Source organism: Chanos chanos, chromosome 9, assembly GCF_902362185.1.
Source record: "Chanos chanos chromosome 9, fChaCha1.1, whole genome shotgun sequence".
In the NCBI taxonomy this organism is placed as follows: domain Eukaryota; kingdom Metazoa; phylum Chordata; class Actinopteri; order Gonorynchiformes; family Chanidae; genus Chanos; species Chanos chanos.
In genome coordinates this window covers 20,956,414-20,973,365 of record NC_044503.1, presented here as the reverse complement: position 1 = coordinate 20,973,365, position 16,952 = coordinate 20,956,414, and the positions used below count along the sequence as shown (strand labels likewise).

At 41.9% G+C, this 16,952-nt stretch overlaps 3 protein-coding genes across 3 annotated transcripts; 2 read left to right on the top strand and 1 right to left on the bottom strand.

The window, feature by feature from the left end:
* Window positions 1-568: 568 nt before the first annotated feature.
* Window positions 569-4,200, top strand: rabepk (Rab9 effector protein with kelch motifs). Its single transcript, XM_030784869.1, has 8 exons — window positions 569-654; window positions 961-1,054; window positions 1,136-1,290; window positions 1,548-1,703; window positions 2,896-3,057; window positions 3,317-3,466; window positions 3,655-3,804; window positions 3,963-4,200. Exons 2-8 carry the CDS (start codon window positions 1,002-1,004, stop codon window positions 4,184-4,186), a joined length of 1,050 nt encoding a protein of 349 aa, XP_030640729.1. The 5' UTR covers window positions 569-654; window positions 961-1,001; the 3' UTR covers window positions 4,187-4,200.
* A 1,115-nt stretch (window positions 4,201-5,315) lies between these two features.
* hspa5 (heat shock protein 5) lies at window positions 5,316-8,968 on the bottom strand. Its single transcript, XM_030783581.1, has 9 exons — window positions 8,849-8,968; window positions 8,169-8,320; window positions 7,819-8,050; window positions 7,565-7,702; window positions 7,331-7,443; window positions 6,819-7,209; window positions 6,445-6,682; window positions 6,161-6,328; window positions 5,316-6,058 (listed from the first exon to the last, which is right to left on the bottom strand). Exons 2-9 carry the CDS (start codon window positions 8,294-8,296, stop codon window positions 5,493-5,495), a joined length of 1,974 nt encoding a protein of 657 aa, XP_030639441.1. The 5' UTR covers window positions 8,297-8,320; window positions 8,849-8,968; the 3' UTR covers window positions 5,316-5,492.
* Window positions 8,969-11,256: 2,288 nt separating this feature from the next.
* Window positions 11,257-16,336, top strand: haus4 (HAUS augmin-like complex, subunit 4). Its single transcript, XM_030785295.1, has 10 exons — window positions 11,257-11,326; window positions 11,721-11,830; window positions 12,443-12,582; window positions 13,152-13,283; window positions 13,650-13,790; window positions 14,138-14,234; window positions 14,680-14,825; window positions 14,995-15,125; window positions 15,664-15,732; window positions 16,153-16,336. The coding sequence occupies exons 2-10, from the start codon at window positions 11,761-11,763 to the stop codon at window positions 16,334-16,336; spliced, it is 1,110 nt and encodes a 369-aa protein (XP_030641155.1). The 5' UTR covers window positions 11,257-11,326; window positions 11,721-11,760.
* Window positions 16,337-16,952: the final 616 nt, after the last annotated feature.

Sequence of the window (16,952 nt, the reverse complement as noted above, 5' to 3'; positions counted from 1 at the left end):
ATGACAAAAAAAAAATGGGAAAAGGGGTCACCAGTTCCCTCCCTTGCTATCACTGTTGCCAGAATGTTTTGTTGTTTGGGGCTCTTGCAGTGGATTTAAGAAAATACATATATATGTATGATGTGCAGTTTAATGCCGTTGGCTCTTTCATTGCATTAAGATTACACAAAAATTAGGCCAATTTCTCCACTCTAATGAGCAAAACTGTTTTTTCCGCAAGAAGACAGCCGTCATTAGATGTATCTTGGACAATGCATCTGACGTTCAACTGTTTCTCGTCTTTCTCGTTCAACAGCGACCTCAAGTGGTGGTATTTTAACGCATTCAAAATTATAACAGAGTGCTTACGATAAATGTGTTTTAAATGGGTATTGTACATGATCACCGTGTATAATTTTTCATTAAGATAGTTAGATAAAGACGATTGATTAAACTTACGAATGCTGTCTCTTGCCGACTCGTCAACTCGCGGCATTTGCCATTCCGTTACCAGTCCACCTCGGCACTCCAGTCCAGTAGATGGAGGCAACGCGCCATTTGTTGGTATGACAACCAGAACAACCTGACCAGAAGACGAACGGAGCTCACACGTTAGCCACCCCAGTGGATAGGAGTGTTGTTGTGGACTTCTTTCCCTACAAGATATCTCTAGAGGTAATATTACCCACTCACCCAGTTATCGCTGGCTTTGTGTCAACACCATTATCAATGTGGACGTTCTGGGGATAGCACGTTAAGCACTTGACCTATGCAAAGACTTCAGTGTCCTTGTAGTTGCGTTTAAAAGTTGCTGTCCTGTAAACTGCAGTTCTGACAAGTTCTACGGTGTTCAAATTTAAACTAAAGAAATCACTGTCTGTATTCATGTTCACACCCATTTGTGCTCAAAATGTTTTGTGATGCCAAAGAATATGCTGTTTCTCTATATACACCTGTACCTGCGTGACACGTTACTGTCAGAACTACGCCTGTCAGCTCTTACTGTGAGGTGACACCGAGTGATGGAATTGCTCCCGATTCTTGACCCAGAAGACGAACCACGAGAAAGACAGTGGTGAGATATGAATAGCCATATCGGATACCTGCGTGTTCTGTTGATATTGTTGTAATGTGAAATTACGTGTGTCTTTGCCAGGTATGCCTTGGTACCCAGAGGTGAGGGTCCCGGGGTGAGCGTTGGACACACTTGCACATACCTACCGTCTGCTGAGGGAGGCAAAGGAAGAATTCTGATTGTTGGAGGAGCCAATCCAAACGGCAGTTTCTCCGAATCCCATGTAATAAATTTAGGTAATAAATATACATACACATACATATGCGCGCACACACACACACACATACACACACCTGTCTATCTATATGTTTATATGGTGGCTTGTGAGTGAATGTGATGTCAAATCCTGCACATGCTTTTTTAGCTGCTATTTGATCATGGTTGTTCTTGTTCTTGTTCTCATTTTGCCTTGCTTGAGTAAAGTCATAGGACTGAGAGAGGAATAACTGACCAGTAGGTGGTGAGGTAATCCCAGCATTTTCTGTCCGTCTAGACGATCATGAATGGGACGTGCCGGAGTGGGCGGGGCTGGGAGCGCGGTACGAGCACTGTTCCTTCGTGTCCGACAGTGCTCCACACAGTCTGTGGGTGTTTGGTGGCGCCCAGCAGGCTGGAAACCGTAACTGCATCCAGGTGTTACACACGGCAGGTGAGGTGTAGAGAACAACTGTGTTCAAGTTCGAATTTATTGCCGTTATACCTTGCAGCATAACGTAAAGCATATTCCCAGTGCAATACAGCACACAGACTACAGTTAAAATACGACTGGACAAAAGGGAATGAATGAATGAATGAATGTCGCTGCAGTACTATAGGTACTATATACAATATATGGCATCTGAAAAGTATATATTATATATATAGGCCTATTCAATATATATGTTATTCATGTAAATATATATGTATGTAAGACTATCTATCTGAGATGTTTGTAATTATCTATAGATACACATTATATAACAGCATTGTGAAGTATATTGGCGATTATGGTACATTATTAGGGAATGGTTGGAGGTAGAAAGTGGTGGCCATAGGTGAAGTACAGTTTATGACAGCTCTTCTTGCAGGTGTTGAGGCAATTGATTGGTCGCAATGGTGTGGGTTTAAGGTGGCTAATAACTTCACAGTCTGCCAAAATGAGGCCTACATACCTACAGAGAAAAATGGCAATTTCATGTCAGAGCCTCTTAAAAGTGTGTCTTTCCACCCAAGTCTGTTTATAACAGCTGCATTCATTTACCCAATCAGTCTCCCAGTCTGTTCTTTCCTCAGTCTGTGAGCTGGGTACCGCAGCCCAGGGTTTGATTGGATATACTGGAGTTGGCCAGTGATACTATGTATCCTCACTATCTGCTTCTCACACATATCATCATGTAACTCAAACCTCTCTACATCCTCCCCCCTAACTGAAGTAATAATATCGGTGTGTTTAGATAATCAGCCTGACTGAAGTAATAATGTCTGTGTGTTTAGATAACCAGCCTGACTGAAGTTATAATGTCTGTGTGTTTGGATAACCAGCCTTACTGAAGTAATAGTAGTAGTAGTAGTCATTGTAGTAGTAGAAGTTTTGATTTCGATCTATAATAACATTTTTCCAAAATGAATGCACATAGATATAAATAAATATCAACAAGGTATTAAGTTGAAAAGAAAGAACAAAAAAATTGACCGAAAAGGTGTAGGCTGTAGCTTTAGCTTATCACACCTACCCTTTTTGCATAGCATATTCTAATAGGCAACCCTTTCACTAGGTTTGGGCAATACAAAAACAAAAAAATGAAAACAAACAAACCAAAAAAAAAAACGTCTGACTGAAGCAGTGATGTCTGTGTGTTCAGATAACCAGTCATGGAGAAGTGTGCAGGTGAAAGGTGTCCCACCGTCACCGAGGACTTACCACACCAGTTTAGCCTGTGTGGGAGACAGACTGTTTGTCTTCTCTGGGGGGGATTCAGGGACCACTCCGGTTTCAGATGCCCAGCTCCATGTCTTTGACACAGGTATGTCCACCTGTTCCACTCACACAGACAAAAAATACCTAAAAACACTGCTCAGAGTGACACTGTTTTCACTGTGTTACGTTTTCTGAGAACATTGTAATGTGTTGACAAATTTAATTCTTAACGAAATAACCTGAACAGACACACACAGGAATGAACATGCCCATTTGTTTACCTCTCATTTGAATTATTGTATTGTTTCCTTTGAATCACTTTGTTTTCAGTACATTGTACTGTCTTTTCAATTCCCCCCATTCAGTGACGTCTACTTGGTCACAGCCAGAGACCAAAGGGAAACAGCCCTCTGCGAGACAGGGCCATGTGGTCGTTGCCGTGGGAGACACAATTTATGTTCATGGTGGGATGGCAGGCGGAAAGTTCCATAACGATCTCTCCTCTTTGGACACTTGTAGGTCGTTGCTGTTACTGTTCAGGTTTTTGTTTTTTGTAATTTATAAAATTTTTATTTTTTAAATTTAAAATGTAAAATAATATTTTTTTGTAAAAAAAACATTAGAAGTTGTCTACTCCTTTTGTTCTTGATCTGAATTGTAAATTCATTTTTCACATTGTTATGTCTCTTCGCTGCCTGTGTAGTGAACATGCGGTGGGAACGGATAAAGGCTAAAGGTGACCTTCCGCCAGGACAGGCTGCACACTCATCTGTGGCTTTTGGAAAGAACTTTTTCATCTTTGGCGGACTGACGCCAGAAGGGGCGACCAATTCCATGTACAGATTCCAATGTGGTAAGACTGTCCCCAAAACACTAATATCCTCTTAAAAGGCAACGACAAAACCTACTGTTAAGAGTTTGCAAATATGCATGTTAATTTGCAATGTACCATATTGGTCGAACCACAATTTTACACCTACATCGTCTTTTGACTTGCCGACATTCCTGCAGACAAACATCGCTGGACACTAATGACCTTTGACGGGGACCTGCCCCCTAACAGACTGGACCATTCGATGTGTGTGGTGCCGTGGCATGTTAGGGCGGACGTCAGCGGAGAAAGGGATGCAGAGAAAAACCCTCAAACGCGGACAGTTCATCTTTGCTTTGTTTTTGGAGGCATGGACACTCAGGGAGAAATATTTAATGACTGTCTAGTGACTCTACTGACATGACTCTTGTTTTGTTTTTTTGGGGGTTTTTTTTTTAAGTAAAAGAGTTGTCTTATGAATTATAGCGTCTCTCGAATTATTTTTGCATCAGTAATAATGCATCCATGTCTTCCATAACATTCCCAGGTGTTCAAATATTTTTGTTTGAAATATCATAAAATTCCTTAATTGTAAAGATGCGGTCAATAGGGTATGATTACTGTTAAGGTAAGATCAACAGTAAGCATTTAAGCAGCATTAGTTCCCCACTCTTTTTGCCCAAAGCATGTACTTACCTTATAACTACTCCATACTTAGGGATTTGATGCTTCCATTGCCCTTAACAGATGAGTAGTCTAATGAACCTACTGAGTCATCCAGAAACAAAATTACATGAGACCAATTTGGCCGGTTCTGACCCCTGGCTTTGTTGCTCCTGTGATCTGCTTGAAACTCAAGCCATCAAACAGTGGAAGTCACCATTGAATTTCATACAAAGCAGATGTTTGATAGTCATTATGTAAGGCTTAATTTTGTACATTTCAATACTGATGCAGCGACTCTCCACTGTAAGGACACAGGCACCATGGTGGTACCACAGTGAGACTGTAATAGTCAAACCTGGTTATCATGAATTAAAATCACAGATTTTTTGGGGCTCTTGTACTTTAGTACTATAATGTTTTTCATATGTCTTGTCAACGTTACAACAACTTTCAGTTTTCAAACTCTCAAATACATTAACTAAAACTGGAAACAGTGGTAAAGCCTGGTTGGTGAAATTCCATGTAGTTAAGTATCTGAGATGTTTGTTTGAAAGCTTGTTTGCCCCCCTCCTGAAAAAAAAATCTTCACACAACACACCAATGTGATTTTTTTTTTAAACAAACATTTATTTCATTGTTGTAGTAGAAATTCTCTTTCTACAATGAGCAGACTTAAATAAATAACTTGATAACGTTGCAGTTGAACATGACAGTTGTCCCTGGGCCCAGACACCAAACTAAACCCTCTCTACTACCCCACCCCACCCCTCCCCACTTAACCCCATTTTGAAACTGCCTGAGAACAGCAGTAGAGAGCCTCTATCCAGGCTGACTTTTATCTCCACTTGACAGTGAAGAGCACATCCCTCACTCTCCGCTCTCTCATGCTCCACAAGTCCTTCCAGAAAAAAAGATCTGTGGTTTTTAAACACCCCAATTTCCCCTGAAATTCTGCCCTTCCTCTCAATTGTCCATCGAGTCCAATAGGTACACCTGTGCCACTACCAGAGAGGCAGGGGTATCACACGGAGCATAAGAGAGCCGAGACGTGATCAAAGGCCCGCCTACAACTCATCCTTCTCCTCCTGCTCGGCGTCGCCCTCTGGTGGCGGGCCGCCGGCACTGCCATAGAGCTTGCTGATAATTGGCTGTACTACCTCCTCCAGCTCTTTCTTCTTACTCTGGAACTCTTCAACATCGGCATCCTGGTGGGACTCCAACCATTCGATCTTCTCCTCCACCGCCTTTTCGATGGCATCCTTGTCCTCGCTGGACAGCTTGCTTCCCAGTTTCTCCTTGTCGCCCACCTGGTTCTTCAAGGAGTAGGCATAGCTCTCCAGCTCGTTACGGGCATCAATTCGCTCCTTCAGCTTCTTGTCTTCATCGGCAAAGCGCTCGGCGTCATTCACCATGCGTTCGATGTCTTCTGGGGTCAGTCGGTTCTGGTCGTTGGTGATCGTGATTTTGTTCTTGTTCCCTGTGCCTTTGTCTTCAGCGGTGACCCTCAAGATACCGTTGACATCAATCTCAAAGGTGACTTCGATCTGAGGAACGCCGCGAGGAGCAGGAGGGATTCCAGTCAGGTCAAAGGTTCCCAGCAGGTGGTTATCTTTAGTCAAGGGACGCTCACCTGAAAAGACAGACAAAAGAGCAAAACTGTTATTCTCTATTCAACGGTGCCAACTCACAAAATATTTCAGGTTATTTTCAGGAGGTGAACAAGTAAACTTACCCTCATAAACTTTGATTGTGACCGTTGGTTGATTGTCAGAGGCAGTGGAGAAGATCTGAGACTTCTTGGTGGGCACCACAGTGTTCCTGGGGATAAGTTTGGTCATCACACCTCCGACGGTCTCAATACCCAGAGTCAAGGGGCAGACGTCCAACAGAACCAGATCTCCTATGGATAAGAAATACACACACCAGGTATTAGAACCAAATTACAAGCTTAGATGAGGGGGAGCAAAAACTGACAAGGGAAAGTTGGTATGTAATTGGCTATACACCAAGATGTACCTGTATCCTCTTCTCCAGACAGTACACCAGCCTGGACTGCAGCACCGTAGGCCACGGCCTCATCAGGGTTGATGCCTCTGGATGGCTCCTTGCCATTGAAGAACTCCTTCACCAACTGCTGGATCTTGGGGATACGGGTGGAGCCTCCCACAAGGACGATCTCATCAATATCGGACTTCTTCAGGTCAGCATCTTCCAGAACCTTCTGGACAGGCTTCATGGTGGAACGGAACAAATCCTGCACAAGGAGAAAAACAATTAAAGTGAGACTTAGATGGATCCTCTGCATTATGAATTAAATCCATCAAAAAGGGGGAGGGAAGAGGAGGGATATGATTTGGTGCAGTGATGCCAGATTTTCAAGGCACCCTTACCATGTTGAGCTCCTCAAACTTGGCACGGGTCAGGGTCTCGGAGAAGTCCTCACCCTCGAAGAAGGACTCAATCTCGATACGGGCCTGGTGTTGGGAAGACAGGGCCCTCTTGGCCTTCTCTACCTCACGGCGCAGCTTCTGCACCGCGCGGTTGTCTTTGCGCACGTCCTTGCCAGTCTTCTTTTTGTACAGCTTGATGAAGTGCTCCATCACCCGCTGGTCGAAGTCTTCGCCGCCCAAGTGGGTATCTCCATTGGTGGCCACCACCTCGAACACACCGTTGTCAATGGTCAGGAGAGAGACGTCGAAGGTCCCACCACCGAGGTCAAATACCAGGATGTTCTTCTCACCGTCTTTCTTGTCTAGGCCGTAAGCAATGGCAGCGGCAGTTCTAAACAGAAACAACATGAGATACATATTAGCTTCACAGAGAAACAGAATCCAATCTGTCCAAGAGTAAGCTGTTTACTAAAACACTTCAACGGGTAAGGTCATAAGTGAGCGAAACTTACGGCTCATTAATGATTCTCATCACATTCAGGCCAGCAATGGTTCCAGCATCCTTAGTGGCCTGACGCTGGGCATCATTGAAGTAGGCGGGGACAGTGACCACAGCGTGTGTAACCTATGAGAAGGCAAACAACCAATCACATTAAGAGAAGGAATTCCATATGATTCATCTGAAGTCAATGTAATATCCACTTAGGGATATATACACCCAGTTCTCAAAAAAAAGAAAAGCCCACCTTCTTGCCCAAGTAAGCCTCAGCAGTTTCCTTCATCTTAGTGAGAACCATAGCAGAGATCTCCTCAGGAGCAAATGTCTTGATCTGGCCTGATCCAATGTCAATCTGAATGTGAGGCTTACTCTTCTTCTCAATAACCTGAGGGACACAACACACAAACACACTTTCAGTTTATCACTCAGGAATGGCAAATGACTGAAATACAATTAACTCTCGCTTTATTATTAAAGTTAATGCTTTAGTTGAATATTCACCTTGAAGGGGAAGTACTTGATGTCCTGCTGGACAGAGGGGTCTGACCAAGTGCGGCCAATCAACCTCTTAGCATCAAAGACAGTGTTCTCAGGGTTGGATGTGAGCTGATTCTTGGCAGCATCGCCAATAAGACGCTCACCCTCAGTTGTGAAGGCCACATAGGAAGGAGTGATTCGGTTACCCTGGTCATTGGCGATGATCTCAACACGACCGTTCTTGAAGACACCAACGCTTTAAAAAAAAAAAGGGGGGGGGGGGTTCAGAAATGTTAATATAAATATGTTTTGACAAAGACATATAGAAGTCATTGCACCTTGACTGTGACGTTTGCTCCTTGTTTCACGCTTACCAGGAGTAAGTGGTCCCAAGGTCGATACCCACTACGGTCCCCACGTTTTCCTTCTTGTCATCTTCATCGGCACACACGTTGCTGCCGATCAGCAGGAATAAGCAGAACAGACCCGTCTTCATCTTCATAACAGCTCTTGGATCCCAGGTATTCTGTTGAAGAAAAATGAGCTTTTAGTCGAGTCTCTCATCTTTCCGGCCGGTGAAAAGAAAAGCCGCCATCTCATAACGCACATCGGATGTAACGTTACACTGTGGCTGCCGACCTGTGGTTTAACTACAGGCTAAAGTCGCCGCTAGTGGTTTGAATGGCGGTATTTATGTTCGTCTATACTCATGCGCCAGTGAGGATATCAGTTCATGTAAGCTAGGAGAGTTAAACATTTATCGAGGTTATTTGTAAAAACTATCTATGTTACCGGCATGCCATTAACTTGCAATGGGATCCAGTAAATCCGTTGTTTAAACTATCCGGAGACTACCGCAAGACTCGCAAGCACTGACCTTGCAAAATCAGCATTCAACAAAAGCTTTTACAATAAAATTCAATTACTTAACGGTTAACTTAACAGTAGACTCATACAACTAGCAATTTGCTAACTTGCATTACATCTCCCAGCCGGCTACTTAATAAAACTGCACTGAGAGACGACACATGCCAAAGAATTTAAAGCCACTTACCCTTAAGACTGTAATTAATAACAAATATTTGGTGCTGTGAATGTTTCGCTAGAGAAATCGCAGACAGCGATATAGGCTTTAAATTCGCAATAATACTCGATGTCTTATTCTCTTACTTGTGCTGGTACATAGGAACTGAAGTTAACATTGTGAGCTCGCCACTATATAAGCACTCACAGCTTCCCCGTCGTGGAGGCTTCTTATTGGTCAACTAGTAGCTTGTTGGAAGGCTTTCATTGGCAGAACGTTGTACGCTGGCTGCTGTTGATTTGCACACGTACTGATCGTAGTTACGTCACGAGACGTGTTCGACTGTACGAGTTTGATTGGATTACGTATCCGTCATTTTGTTAAGACCCAATAAGGTGCTCGATGGTGGACGCTGTCAAACATGAGCTGGCGAATGAATTGTCTCACATTATACGGGGTGGCGATAGACGGACGGCCCACAGACTGGCAGTGGCAATCACTAGAATTTTCTCAAATTAAATCAGTTCCAGTATTTGAGGGTTTATCATTTTGATTTCTTACCTTATCACAAATACTTCTGGACGAATATACAGCGCTATGTAGTCTCAGTTGGGACAACAACATCAATAAATGCAAAGGTTTAATATATGAAAATACAGTAATGAACTGGGTAAATGGGTACAGGCCAAGGGTGTGATCCGCTTGTTGCTTCACCCTGTTTTTACAGAAATAATTTTTCTATAGAAAATGAAAAGGTTTACAAAGTAGGTGTGTCACGTTTGTATGTCGTAGGATATGCTATTAAATCAAAACTACACTATCATTAGTCATCACTGTAGGGAAATGATGTGAAGGGGAGGAAATAAGTGATTGAGATTTAACCACAGAACATTTTTTGGTGTCTTGTGCAATCACTGGTTGATATTCCCATATCTGACAAGAAATAAAGGACAGTATTTTCTGAGTTCTATGCCACAATTACAATTACACGAGTCTTTCTCATTTAATAAGAGGACAAGGCATCAATGTATGCTGTCAATGTTTGCGTTCATTGCACAGGCAAGGGTTGAACTCACTGAGCCTTGCGGAAGGGAATGTGACTGCTCACCTGCTAACTGATGGTGCAACCCGTATAAACTTTGGCGCAATGACAGTCATTTTCTATGCATTTATGTATGTGTGTCTCTATGTATGTTTGTATGTATGTCTTTTGCAGATTTTTTTGTTTGTTTGTTCAGTTTTAATTGTACAACCAGTACAAAACAACAGTGATACAGGCATGGAATGACAAGGAATGGCAAAATCTTATGCTGGAAGGGAATACCATTATGCACACACAAAAAAAGCAAAGATTTATAGTTTTAATTTATTTTTTGTTTTGAGGATGCCCAGACTGAATCAACAATTATTTCATCTCATTTCTATAAACAGTTTTAATCAACAAAATAAAGTCTTGATCAATATTTTCAGAAATAAAAGCAGGGAGGTTTTGCTAGCAAAGTTTCACAAATGCCAAACTAAATTATCAATTGTCCCTGGTTATTTGCAACAAAATGTACAGTTTATGTCAATGTCTATCTTAAGTTTTTAGCAGAGAAGTTTTATGAGTGGGTGGAATTTATGAGTGAGTGCAAATAACACTTCTTTCACTTTGGCAGCAATTAGACATCAATTAAGCATGAGCCAGGCTCTCTTCCATAGAATATCATCCACCAAGCAACTCCAGCATGAAATCACATATGATAACGAGACAACATCTGCTTTGAGCTTTTATAGATCTATTGTCGTTTAATCGTTATTGGGTTTTTTATACAGATCTATTCTTTTTTCACTTACAATTTTTTGTACTTGATTAAGTAGGGACAACAGCTGATTATTGTTGCTTGTTTGATTCTTAAAAAAACGTACAGACCTCTGCACAATCCCAGGAGTTACAGGGATATGATGTTGTGTCAAAAACTCGTCATAGGTGAGAAGAAAACGATTCGCGTTAAAAAAAATTGGCCCAGTTTACAACTAGGTTAGCTCACTGGGGAGATCACTGTGGCGACGAAGATTCATGGTTACAGGGGGGAAAAGCTTCTGGTTCTTCCCAAATTCGTGATATTATATTCGTTGCAGTATTTTTTTTTTAATCCAGACACCTTTAAAATGATACGAAAACACAAAGACACAGTCGTATTTTTGGACTGAAACAAAAATAAGTTTTCCAACTAAGGCTTATTTTGACCCCAGTAGAAGACAAAACGTTTGCTTGAAAAAGACTTGAGAGGTACAAAAGTATATGTCTGTACATTTAAAAGGAAAGAGGAAATGATCGCTTCCTTATTCCAATTATTTAATCTTCCCGTACTTTAGATGGCGGTACAACAATTCACCTTGCTGCGCGACGATACCACGTCACTGTACAGACGAAGAAAGGGAAAATAAAGACGAGCGGGAAACAGCTCCACGGAAAAGTTGAATGCAGTGTCACAATATTGTCCAAAAGATCATGTAGGTCTAGAGGTAAGTTTTGAGATTTCTTTACGCGATTTCCAACCAACCTGCAACCCTCCAACCAATCAACGATGTAATGAAGTATTTATTGTTTCTCACTTGGATGTGAAAGTTAATGGAATGTCACTGCGAAAAGGATGTTCTCTTTGACGAACCTGTTATAGAATTAACTTCAGTGAATCAGCATGAATGTCTAGCTTATGTCTGTTATTCAAATCAGCAGCAGTTTTAGTAGTTTAGATTTTCTGTTGTTTCAGCTTTACCTGTTACCGATGAAATGATAAACAGCTAGCGAGCTCCCAACAGTCTGAAGTGTTCAGTTTATATGTCGTTCTATAAGTTAGCCAGTATCAACGCTATTTTGCTGTTAACCCTAATGTTGTTGTTTTTGTTTTCCTGGCAGGTAATTGTCCTGAACGCCTCTCAGAGCTGCGTATTAATTTATGATGTCGTCGGGAACGGAATCTGTGTCTATTTCAGCACTGGACAAAGGGGATAACCTGCGTCAGCAAGGTCCTGATCTCTGCGCTTTATTTTTTAAGTAAAACATATTCATGATCGTGTGCAGGGAGCAGCCAAAATAATAGAAGCACCTAACAGATTATCCAAGGGCATGCGAAAAGGCTTCAAAGCATCTCTTCATAGTTTTGTCATTCACTGTTTGTAGAGGAGGTGCCATCACCTGAATCTCCCTTGAGTTTCCAGTTAGGTGCCTTGTTGATTAGGGCATTACATCCTGAACGAATCTAGCACGTACAATCGTGCATGTCTTGGTGTAATACGGCGTTCGTACGCTTGTTTCCAATAAACTAATGCCGAAATGTTCTTCTGTTTTGCGATCTTTTGCTTTAGCCACGGTCGACAAAGTAGTGGGCCAGCATTTTTATACGTGACCCTTAAACATGCCGGGACGCTAGCTTCTCATTTAACACAGGACCTATACCTGTTTGGAGGCACCTGTTCTCAGTAGGCTATGTGTCTCTTGTAACAACTCTGTTCTTTTATTTTAGGTGTTAGCCGTGTGTTACGAATGAATAACTGTCTGCTGTATTGTCTATGTTGCGCTGTTAAACTTTAACAGTGCGTTGTCATTAAACGTTGCTTACTAGCGGTGTCTTAAAGCAGTTCTTACAGCATTTCCGCTATGTCAGCTGACAGAAGAGGATCTAATACAAAATCCCCAGTTCTGCAAACTCCTGGCCACACTCTCCCAGTATGTGGACAACACTGGACTCACCACAGTCCTGAAACGGGAGCTGGAGAAGGTAAGTCTATCCGCAGACCCCAAGTCCTCCCGTGAAATAGTGATGTCAATCTGCTGTGTTTGGACAGAGATAGGTCGTGGTATTTTTGTGTTCGCTTTATACAAACGCCCAAAACCCGGCTAGTCAAAGCGCCATGTGGGTGGGATTTAGCATCGTGGCAGTATATGCTGTTTTTCACTTAATACTTATGGGCGTTTGTATATGAACTGAACTGCTCTAATGAACATATGAACAGATGGGTGTTTAACAATTGTCAGTCATACAGGGCACTAGCCTTTTAGAGATGAATTTCTCATGATTAAATGAGAATAGCTTGAGGTTTTAAAACGTTAATGATTTCCCAAAGTGAAACAATCAGGCCTGAGGAAACTAGTTAAGATGGGCTATAAGTGATCTTGATTGATCTGAGAAAACCAGGAAAAGAGGAGGAGGAGGAAAGGACAGTTAAAAAAATGTTATTAGCATTTAGAATCAGTTTACAGATTACAGATCGAAAATCGAGGATGTGTAAGTGAAGATTGGCCCATGTCAGAGTCAATTCTCCAGCTGTTCTGATGTTTTTAACCTAGGCTGAGAGGGAGCTGCTGACCCAGAGACAGACCTGGCTTCACTTTGAGAGCATCCACAGGCTCCTACAGGAGATGATCCAGGAGCACAGCATCAGAAAGCAGCACGGAGGCGGGCCAGCAGAAGAGGAGAAGGTACACACCCCACACACTTTGTGTGTGTGTGTGTGTTTGTGTGTCCACACAGTGACACTGACACTGTCTGTGTGACCTTTACCAGTGTTACCTCACTCCCCATGTCACCACAATTTCAAAATGAATGTTAAGCAAAATGGACCTCACTACTGGAAAAAAAAAAAGCCAGCTTGTGTCTGTTGATATGAGAGCAGGAAAAACTGCGTGACTGCCTACACTATACAGTGCGATAGATAGACTCTGGCTTTTAAGAACAAACATTTTAACCAGATGTAGTGCTCCTGTGGTAAACGCTGTAATGAAATGTGTCATTTAAAGTGTCATTGAGGTAGTCTTGGTGTGTGTGTTTTTTTTTCTCTTCGGCAGTTCTATGAGACCATGGAACAGTGTCTTGTGGTAGCTCAGTGCATCAGACTTCTGGAGAACAGTTCCACCCCTGGTCAGGACCAGTGCCCTGTACTTGGCCTGTCTGCCAAACAAGTGCTCAGTCACATGCCTTCTGCACAGGTCAGAATTAACTGCCTATACTGGACATGTGGGCATGCATGTTTTTAACTGAGAAAAAGCAAGCCAGATGCAGATAAAGACGGAAATCAGATATGGAATAAACATTATTTAAAAACTGATTGTTTGTTTCGGTTCAAATGGCTAAACCAGTGACCAGGAAACATTTTCTGTCACAGTCTTCCCTAAATAGTAATAGCTTTTAGCTTGTTTTTTGAGTTAACAGTAGGCTGTATCCTAACTATCCAAACTGCATGCTTACCTTATGTGTCTGTGTTACTGAAACTGTTTCTCATAAAACATGGAGAGATTTTGTCTTTTTACTCCCTCCTCTCTCGCTCTCTCTTTAGGATGTGTGGCAGATGAAGCAGAGGTTACCGTCAGAACTACAGAAGCACCTGAAGAAGAAAGCATTTAACCTTCTGGCCTACTACCAGCCTGAGTGGGGTAAGATTAAAAATTACATTACAACACGATGACTATTATAAATGCTGCTTTATCATAATATGGGCGTGTTTGTTTGTGGTGTTTTTGTTTGTTTGTTTTTTTGTTTTTAAAAGATAAGGAGGTATTAGACAGGACCTTAATGAAATGGATCAAGACACAGAGTTTCTTTTGAATTTGAAGTTGAGAATTTATTTTATGCGTTCTGCAATGAAAGTTTAAAACAAAATGAAATGCGTTTGTTTGGGGTTTTTTTTGTTCTGCAAAGAAGGTTTAAAAGCAAATGAGATGTATATTGTGTGAGTCAGAGCTATGCAGTATTAGCTGCGTTGTGTTAAGATAGGGTTTGGGTGAGGTTTCGTTTGAGTGTGTATATACTGCAGCGTTGGGTGTGGGCAGAACAGACGATGTCTGTAAACATGATATGATTGCTTTCCATCCGTCTCAGAGAAGGAGAGTGAGGGACTGAAGTGTGTGAAGCTGTCCCGACTGTCCGAGCTGCTGGAGAGTGAACGGAGAAGAGAGGAGAGCCTGACGGAGAAGAACAGGGAGAACGCCCTTCTGCTACAGCGACAAGCTCACTCTTACCTCACCGTGAGTCAGTGTGGTGTCATAGGGTTACGTTTGCCGTGATGCTCGCGATCCCATCTCCATGACAACTAACGTAGAGCATGGAAATACTGTACTCAGGTATCAAGGGAGCATGTTATCAAACTTTCTCTCTGTCTTGTTTTATCTGTGTCTATATCACACACACACACAGGAACTTTTGGGATGCCTGCAGGTCCTCCAGTCTCTGGTCTTGGAGTATAGGCTGAAAGCACAGAAGGAGCTGGACAAGAAGAAGATTGAATACTTTGAAGCCAAATGTGAGATTGGCATGCAGAAGATCAGGTCAGGACATTTTAAACTGTTCCAGATTCTTCCACTGGTGCTGCATACAGAGCAGTAGCCTATTGTTTGGCTTATGTCCAGAGTCCAGATAACTCTTTTGTTTACGATCACACATGATAAGGGGCGGTGGGGTTACAAACACACACAGACTAGAAGATCTATGCACCAGGGGAATTTAGAATTTCTGTACAATTTATGAAACAAAGGGAAAATTATTTCAGCTGTTGTCTGAGAGGTTTGTTTCCTGCCAGAGGCTTGTTTATCTGGTTCTGTTTTATTCATTCCTCCTTTGTTTTATTCATTATTCAGCATAAATGATGGTTTTTCCTGCTTTATGTTGTCTAGTGGATAAAAACCTCCTCAGTTGGTTGATTTGTATATAGTTGATCGAATGGCTATTAGCACCATGGTTTCTGTAAACACCAGCTCTGAACAGAGTTTTGTTTTTGTTTTGGGTTTTTTTTTCCCTCCCTCTCTTTTGCTAAAATCCATTTGGTATAATCAAACCCATTCAGCCTCATATGTGTTCTCCCCTCAGGGCAGAGATGCTGGAGCTTCAGCTGGACACCTACACAAGAGACAAAATATCTGCCCACAGAAAAATGACGTAAGCATACCCTTAATTGGTTTGTTTAACAAAAAACAAAATTAGTAAAGCCCAAAAGTTACTAACATAACCATTTACAGTCTACAGTCTGGATGGGGTCATTACTGAGGTTTTTTTTAGGAACATAACAGTAGAAATGCCCAAACCTAACATAAGTTAATTAAACATAATAGCCATTTTTAGCACACACAAACTGTGTGGATGTTATCCGACTGTCAGAGCCAGCGTTTATCGTGCAGAGTTAGAAATGTGACACATTTGTTTACTTCTCACAAACTTTACAAGATGATAGTGAAGCCTCTTCCACTCAGTGTAATCTGAATAAATACGTCGAGCCTCAGCATAACCTCAATCCCTTTTTTCTGTTTTCCTCCATCCCTTTCTTTTAAGCATTCACCGATCTAATGTCTTTCTTTTCAGAGAGAAACTCAACACAGAATTAAAAGCTGTGAAGATGGAGAAACAGATGGTGGAATCCAAGCTTGCATCTTTCGAGATGTTCGGTCGGGAATTTGAGGCACTTGCCGAGGAGTATTCCCGACTCCGACAGGAGATAGACACTAAAACCTGGGCCCTGAAGGAGTTTACCCAGCACACTGTGTAATGGATAAAACCCTGGGATACAGCGGATACATGGCTGAAAAGAACTTTCCTGGTTCCTGTCATTCTGTAACCATGGGTGCATTTGGAACTCACTCCAGCACAACAATGACATTTCATACATGTCTTTGGAAACTGACCATCACATCTTCAGCAGAAACGCGCTTGATGGACCTCTCTAATCTACTCCCATCATTGCAATACATAAACTGATTTCATCAGAGACATGTATATTTTCTTCACGTCTTCATTTTATCACACAGTTCAGACATGCGAGATATATATATATGTATATGTGTGTGTGTGTGTGTGTGTGTGTGTGTGTAACAAATATAGCCTTTTGTCTGATCGATTGTTTTGTTATTTTTTGGAAAACAAAGTCTGTGGTTCTTTTTTATATTTGGTTTTGTCAGCACCTTGCTGTGTATGAGGCTTTCCCCGTCTTGCTCCAGTTTAAAGTCAGATGTGACTGGAGAAGAAACTTGAGGGTGACAGTACAAAGTGTGAGGGTGACAGTACAAAGGATAACAATATAGATGAACAGTAGGATTGAGGTAACAGGGAAATGGATGAACAAGCAGAACCGATGGGATGGAGTTCTAACGAGTACGTAGAGTATG

Bases quoted from the DNA above. Each gene is read 5' to 3' on its own strand.
- rabepk (XM_030784869.1), top strand. From the start codon at position 1,002: ATGGAATTGCTCCCGATTCTTGACCCAGAAGACGAACCACGAGAAAGA. The intron at 1,055-1,135 runs GTGAGATATGAA...TGTCTTTGCCAG, and splicing joins GAACCACGAGAAAGACAGTG to GTATGCCTTGGTACCCAGAG. The intron at 3,467-3,654 runs GTAGGTCGTTGC...CTGCCTGTGTAG, and splicing joins TCTCTCCTCTTTGGACACTT to TGAACATGCGGTGGGAACGG.
- hspa5 (XM_030783581.1), bottom strand. From the start codon at position 8,296: ATGAAGATGAAGACGGGTCTGTTCTGCTTATTCCTGCTGATCGGCAGC. The intron at 8,051-8,168 runs GTAAGCGTGAAA...TTTTTTTTAAAG, and splicing joins CTTGGGACCACTTACTCCTG to CGTTGGTGTCTTCAAGAACG. The intron at 7,703-7,818 runs GTGAATATTCAA...TGTGTCCCTCAG, and splicing joins TCAAGTACTTCCCCTTCAAG to GTTATTGAGAAGAAGAGTAA.
- haus4 (XM_030785295.1), top strand. From the start codon at position 11,761: ATGATGTCGTCGGGAACGGAATCTGTGTCTATTTCAGCACTGGACAAA. The intron at 13,791-14,137 runs GTCAGAATTAAC...CTCTCTCTTTAG, and splicing joins GTCACATGCCTTCTGCACAG to GATGTGTGGCAGATGAAGCA. The intron at 14,235-14,679 runs GTAAGATTAAAA...CATCCGTCTCAG, and splicing joins CTACTACCAGCCTGAGTGGG to AGAAGGAGAGTGAGGGACTG.